Source organism: Halyomorpha halys, unplaced genomic scaffold (genome assembly GCF_000696795.3).
Source record: "Halyomorpha halys isolate HHAL.00 unplaced genomic scaffold, Hhal_1.1 Scaffold6.1, whole genome shotgun sequence".
NCBI lineage: Eukaryota > Metazoa > Arthropoda > Insecta > Hemiptera > Pentatomidae > Halyomorpha > Halyomorpha halys.
Window position 1 is genome coordinate 690,395 of NW_027111275.1, and position 7,795 is coordinate 698,189.

Sequence of the window (7,795 nt, forward strand, 5' to 3'; positions counted from 1 at the left end):
GTAAAGCAGTCCCGGGTGGCAGACTCGATCAAAAGCCTGCTCTATATCGAAAAAGACTCCCGCGCAATACATTCCGCGCTCCAAAGAAGACGAGACAACGTCGACCACACGATGACATTGCTGGATAGTGGAGTGGGATGTTCGGAATCCAAACTGGTGATCTGGGATTATATTATTGGAATCTAGGATGGGGTATAAGCGATTCTAAATAAATTTTTCGAGGATTTTTCCCATGATCGGTAATAGAGAGATGGGACGGTAAGAGGATGGGTTTTCTGGCGGTTTTTGGGGTTTGGTTTCTGTCATTTTGATTATAGATAGTTTCCATGGGTCAGGAAAATATGTGGAACGGAGAGCGGCGTTATATATGTAGGTGAGGAATAGGATGGCTTTTCGAGGAAGATGTTTAAGGATGTGGGATGTTATTAGGTCGTATCCAGGAGCTTTGCGGGTAGGTAATCGTTGAATGATGCTGGATATTTCAGAAGGATGAAATGCTTTAGGTGGTTGGGTCATTTGGAGTGGAATATTGAGTTCTGCTTCGGGTTAAGGGTATCGGGATGTGGAATAAATGTTTTAGAAAGGTGTTGCCCAAAAGTTTGCGATTTTTGTTCGTCAGTTTTGGTCCTGGTTTGGGATTCGGTGAGAAGATAGTTAAAATCTTTCAGCAGCTGTTTGGTGGTTCTCTATAATGATTTGTCAGTAGTTTTAATATTATCAGTGAAGTTAAGTAAACACTATTGTTATTTTTCGATTACTACATTACTTAGCTCGTGAAGAAACTTAAAAGTTAGAATTTACAAAACTGTAACTATAGGTCGTTAACACTAAAGATATTTCTTAGCTGTAAATAAATTTCATCTAAATAGATATTTGAAACTTAACAATGAAAAGTTATGTTTTTGTTAAAATTCTAATTTTTGAGGCCACCGTATGAAAAAAGAAACACTTATATATTTTTTGTAAACGTACGTATATATTTACGAACCTATAATATCATATATATTTACGTACACAGAATAGATATTGTATATTTGTGGAATTTACAAAATTGTTGTTGAAAGCAATTCAGGATTTAGTTCGTATAAAATGCGGGCATTACAACTTATGCTGAGAACTTGGTCCAAGTCCACACAGAGCCAGCATAAGCGCTAGTGAGTCGGCCGTCATCACAACACTCAGTCGATGTTTTATAGCTAACCCACACCAGCCGGAATGGTCCCTCCCCATTCCTTGTGGAACCATGCCACTCATTAGTACATGAGCCCAAGAGGAGAAAAGAAGCAGTTATTTCACCCCAATTTTTGATTAACTAATTGAAAATTAGGTATAATTACTAGTCAATATTGATGAGTCTGCCAAGTATAGGTAAGGGGAATAATAAATGTCGGCTTTATCAAAACATTAAAAATAATTAATTTTTTATTCGGAACTCTATATCTTAAAAGCTACCAACAACACTAGAAAATTTAAAAGAACATTCTTTAAAGAAGAGTATATTTACTGAAATATTAGCCATAATAGAGCTATTTACGTCCAATGATTCTCGAGATATAGTTTTTTATAAAGCAACATTTCATAAAAATATTGTATGGAACGTACTGAAAGATCAGTAGTTAGTGAATTTATTTCGAAAAATGTATATCTAAAAAATCATTTGACGTATAGATGTCTATTAGCACTCAAATTAAAGCTAGTTTAATGAGTTATAAAGCAGTTTAAGATGTTAATTTTCGTAGGAGTAGTAGTTTTCTTGAAATTTGCTGAGATAAATTGATTTATAGTTGTTCGGACAAATTTTCATTTGTCAAATTTATATTCATATGTGAATATAATAAAAACTATTATCCCTACGAAAATAAGTGTCATATACTACTTTATTGTAAGTTAAATTTCCTTTATTTTGAGTGATGGCAGACATATGTGCGTCTTATGGGTCTAAAGATATATTTTTTTTAAAAATTCAAAACTTTATGCGAACAACTAGAAATTAACATTTTGAGAGTTTATTTTGCCAAATATCATAAAAAATACTAGTCATACAAAGATAAAAGTTATAAAATATTTTATAGTAAATTTAACTAGCTTTAATTTGAGTGCTGGCAGCCATCTGTACGTCCAATGGTTTTTGAAATAAAATTTTTCATAAATCAAACGTATTGTCCGAACAACTATAAATCAATTTTAGCAAATATCAAGAAAACTACTATTCCTACGAAGGTGAAGGTCATAAACTGCTTTATAGTACAATTATTTAGCTTTAATTTGAGTGCTAATAGACATTTGTATGTCGAATGGTTATTGAGATATATATTTCTCAAAATAGATTCATTAACTACTGATGTTTCAGTATATGTTTATGAAATGTTGCTTTTTAAAAGGCTATATCTCGAGAACTGTTGGACGTAAATAGCTCTATTATGGCTCATATTTCAGAAAATTTATCCTCCTTTAAATAATGTCTTTTTAGATTTTCTATTGTTGTTGGTAGTTTTTAAGATATAGAGCTCCGAATGAAAAATTAAGGTTTTGAAACAGCCGCCTTTTTTTATTCCCCCTTCCTATATTTGGCAGACTCATCAATTTTGACTATTAATTATGCATAGTTTTCATTAAAGTAATAAAAAATTGAGGCGAGATAACTGCCTTTTTTTCTTCCCGGATATCAATTTTGACTATTAATTATGCATAGTTTTCATTAAAGTAATAAAAAATTAAGGCGAGATAACTGCCTTTTTTTCTTCCCGGATCTTGTACTACATGTACAAACCGCCTTCAGCGGACCCAGTTACCACTCTTAAAATGCCATGCGGCAATAAAAGATATTAAATGTTAATATGTGTATGTATAATCTTAGGTTAAGATAAATGTTTATATTGTATGTGTTTGTAAAATAAACAAAATTGGGAGTAAGAAAAAAAAATAAGGCCTGGTACTATAAACTATTTGTTTGTTGTTTTTTAGTTAATTTTAGTTTGTTTAATTTGTTTTATCAGTGATTTTTTTTAATTATGCCTTTTATGAAATATTTTATTTTACCTTTTTAAACAAGTAGTCATTTTTTTTGTATTTAATGAGGGAATATATCAGTTTTATTTGATATTATGTGCTAGTTGGAATTTTGCATAATTGCATAAAAATTTATCCTTTAAATATAATAATATTTGTTTATTACTTTTTAATACTTACTGGCTGATAGTTTTGATTAGTTCATTTTGAACCACAAATTGATTGTATTCGAACTGCAGGTCTTGTGAATGTGCTGGATTTACTTGGTTGGTTTTTACTACACTACTATAAGGGTGTCAAGAATAAAAAATAACCACTGACTATTGAATGGTATTTTTAAAATAAGGTCACATACTTTCTATGGTAATGAGCCGTTCTCTCTCATTAAGAGAAAGTGGGAACAACTGTATTTATGTGCCTGTGTCTATGCAAACAAACTAATCATGTACAAACCTTTTCCATAGCTTTATGGGGCTTTGGATTGAAGTCCTTCAATTGACTGTGGTCCATATTAAGGACAACTCCAAAGATCTTGCCGTCTTCGGATACTGCTTTGAAGGACATCCCATGAGGGAGTGCTTGCATTCCCAGGCTGTCATCTATAGGAGGTACGCCATACAATGCGAAGAGATCCTTGGATGCGGGTTCATCAAGGTAGAAGGTTTTTACCAGAAGATCATAAATCTCCTGCTTATCGTCCATAGTTGCTCTTTCAATGCGCCATCCGTCCACTGTAATAAAGTCATATCATTTATATCTATATGTATATGCATTATATTTATTTATATCATTAAGATAAAATCCGCACAGTACTAATAATTATCCGTCAAAAAGAAAAACTTAAAAATAGATTTGATTGTGGAAGATGACGTGACATGTCATTAATAATGAAATTGTGTTATTTTTAATTACTACACACAATATTTGCTAATTGATACCGATATTATTCTGTCTTGTTGGTGAAACAACTTTGAGGGTGTATAAAAAAATAAAATACTATCTTTACCTACTCCAGTGCACTTAGATAGTTTGTGATTGCACCTGGATAACTATTCTTTAACCTTAAAAAAAAATTTTGTTTGTTGTCAAAATCTTACTCGCTAATCATTTTATTGAGGGCGTTTAGAAACTTGGAAGATTTACACGTTGTTTTAGTGTAATTGCAGAACGAAAATGAGTGAAAAAACATTAAATTCACATTTTATTTCTATTTAATATGAATTTTTACTAGATACAAGTATTTAAAAAAAAAGTACTGTAAATCATTGTCAATCCACATTTCATTGTCATGTGTCAATACCTATGGCCAACTACAAGTGACACCTATGCCAAATGCATTAATTTTTTTTTTCAAATACGAAATTCATATTTTCAAAAGAAACAAGTGGGTTCAAGCAATTCGAAGTGGTAATAGTGAATAAGTATATTTTGTTTTGGAGCATTATTTCCTGGGACTCATATCTAAAAAAAATATGCTGCATGTTTCTCTGAAATATATAAACGTTTGATTTAATGTCATAAATTAAAACTGAAAGTCTTTAAAAGATTGACGATTGCAGATTTGCTAATAGTAAGTGTCATTGCAATTCTCCTAAGTGAAACGTTTTTTGATGTTGTGTCCTTTGTATGGGTTGTAAAAAATAATTATCGAAAAAGCTCTGCTTATAGAAGTTAAAGAATCAGTGAAATATTGAGGAATATCTTAAGTATGGTAGGATACAAATATTGAAGATATTTTTTTTACTTATAATAATTATTTCACAAAAAAATACTACTTCAAGAAGCGAAAACACGATATCTGACATATACAATAAAAAATTCTTCTTATTGGGAGAAGATAGTTGAACGTATGAAGCAGATTGTAGGAAGATAGTCCGTGTGGCGGTCGATAAAGCCTTCAAAATAGTAAAAGAAAACTATTTATTGTTAACGAACGTTTGCAGGGCTTCGTGAGAGCTAAATGAAAAATCAAGTTACAAACATTATAGAATTAATAAAACATTTCAAAACAATTGTTATGTTTATGTAAAAGAAAGTACATTAAATATGTATATAATGACAATATAAGGAGATATATATGAACTGTGAAGTCAGGTAAAAATAATAATGTCTCCACTTCCTTGACTAACCCTTAGGAAGGGTAAAATTTTTTTTATAATATATAAGTTACGGGCTGAGTCAGCTTTTACTTCTATGTCAGCTGTTGTATGATGTATATAGAGGAGCGAGTTGAATAATGCAGTGCGCCACCTTCAGGGATTCCAGGATGGTATGCTGCGGAGGATGGTCCGCACTACATCGTGGAAGAAGAAGAAGCCTCCGAAACTGCATCAGCTCCTCGAACTGCCTACAGTCGGAGCCATGTCAAGTTCTTTGCAAAGCAAAAGCAGTGTTTCAGTTGCAACCGAGAGGGTCATTACTTGTCCTTTATTCGTTTTTTTGGAATTTTCGAATCCGATAGTATATTGAAATTTACAAGTGTATATTATATAATACATTGAGTAAATTTGATCTTAGTTAAAATGGAGTGTTACAGGCGTATTGGGTAACTACCCATTGGTAGCACTCTAATGACATTTTACATTAGCTGGTCTCGTGGCCATCTTCGTTTCAGGCGCCTCGGAGGATTGTCAGGAATGGAAGAGGATGGAAGGTTAGAAACTAGGGCGTTTGAGTGGTAAGGGAGTTTAATTTAATGTATAATTTATATTTATCTATTTTCTCTACTAATGAAATTGTGAAATAGTTAATTATTTCGAATAAATACAATTTAAGGTAATTTGGAGTGAGATATTTTGAAAAACTGACTGAGTCAGCATCTAAGTCACGTTAAACTATTTAACTAAGAGTAAGAGCTACGTAAATGGGGAGCGCGGTGGCCACGGGCTAAAGCGCGTGGCTACTAACTCAAGGACTTGAGTTCGAATCCGGCTAGGCAAAAATTGTTTTCTGTGACACTGTAGCCGTGAGTCAACTTCTTTGTCAATTGGGTACCCTTAATTGGGTAAAAATCTGGCGGTCGAGCTTGATTCTGACCAAATCACCTCCTTGCACAACCGTTGGTCTAGTAACAGTACTTCTTTACAAAGTACTGAACCCCTGGCCCTTCATGGGTTGCAGCGGTACAGATTTTAATTTTTTATAAAGCTAAATGAATGAAGAAGTAGAAGTTCCTTTGTTTTGTTGATATTATGGTTACAGAAGGAATTAAAGCGATGATAGGGGTAATAATAATATTTGAAAAGGAGACATTAGCGAAAATGAACCCCTCGACCTGCCGTAAATAATGAATAGAATTAGAGGACGAGGCGGGGAGCAGACAGAGTGATGTATCTCAACCACTTAGCCCGCTAGCTGAGAGGAACCCCTAAGCGCCCTAAACAACTTTTAAATTTCCCCGGTTAAAGTTTCCCTATTAATAACCTCAGTCCCAGTGCTTTTTCGAGGGAGGGGGCGCATTAATCTCTTCCCTCGCCGAGCAAAATGTTGCTCTCTGTGTCCCAACTCGGCCAAAGAATTTATTTCTTAATAACAAAGTTGTAATCGCCAGTGAGAGATAACTCCTTAATGCACTGTTTAACTGAAATAGCTCCGGCTTAATTTCTCTCAGCCTTAGCAGTGCCTTCTCAATTAATGTAGCATCATTACAAAAAATGACCTACCCTCCAGGCGCCCCTAAGCGATGGTAATTGCTGAAAATTTCCGAGTGGTGCTGTTGTGAAGTGCTCACGCTGCCATTTTACGTTGAAGCGTTTCCTTTGAACATTAGAAAATATTATAATGTTTTAACCGGAAAACCTCTGGCTCTTCTAGGTGGTTATCTCAGTTATGGTATGGTGCAACGCAGAAGCTAATTATTATGAAAATTTTAAACAGTCCAAAATTATCATATTTCTATATATTACTTGAAAGTAATCATATGCATAACAATTTTAAATAAAAGCATATTCTGTTTCCTATCGGAAATATAAAATATGGTTAAAACCAAGAATGAAAATTCTTAATTACAAAACACAATTAAGGCCATTGTGGACAATTGTGAAGTGTGGGTTGCAGCATCCCGTACGAAACAAAAATAATTTTTGTCATTTTATAAGCAGGGAAAAAATATCGCAGTCCTAAGAAGCTCCTTGGTTTATTTGATATATCCAATTACATCGTGACCTACTATTGTAATCAATAAATGAATTCATCAAAAAACGTTTTACAATATTTGATTCCCTATTAATAGCTTGTAACGCTAAAAACTCTGTATTTATTAATTTTATTATTATTACTTATGCATTTCCTTTTGCCTCATTTTCCAAGATATGAGTAAGTCGTTTGTTTTAATAATTCTATAAATATTGATTTTTTATTCCTTTCATTTTACAATTACATATTTATTATTATTTCTTAGATACATTATTATTATTTTTTTAATGAAATAAATCAAAAATTCGTATCCATTTTGTCTCAACACTTTTATTTTTCAACAGTCCAACGTTTCGGCCATTCTATCCATCCTCAAGGACATCTTCAATATAATTTCTTCCTCACATTAATTTAAAGTTTCTTTTCCAGGCTATTCTGCCCAGGTAATTTTCTTTATTATAAGTTAAAAGCCTATTTTTTTAAAATTTAAAATCATTAATATTTAATTTTCCTATATAAGATTATCAACAATTAATACACTACCATATATTAATACACCAATATACCATATAATAAATGGTTTGTTATAAATAATTACATTGTCTCAAGAAATTTAAATAATATAATTATTTTTTAATTAAATTTAATATTC

General features: G+C 32.4%; 1 protein-coding gene across 4 annotated transcripts in view; it reads right to left on the reverse strand.

The window, feature by feature from the left end:
* Positions 1–7,795, reverse strand: part of LOC106692849 (arylalkylamine N-acetyltransferase 1) — a 45,455-nt gene that overhangs the window by 17,525 nt on the left and 20,135 nt on the right. For all 4 annotated transcript variants that reach the window (XM_067049298.1, XM_067049296.1, XM_067049297.1 and 1 more), the window contains exon 2: positions 3,463–3,740. In XM_067049298.1, coding sequence (XP_066905399.1) covers positions 3,463–3,740 — 278 coding nt within the window. The remainder of the gene's footprint in view (positions 1–3,462; positions 3,741–7,795) is intronic.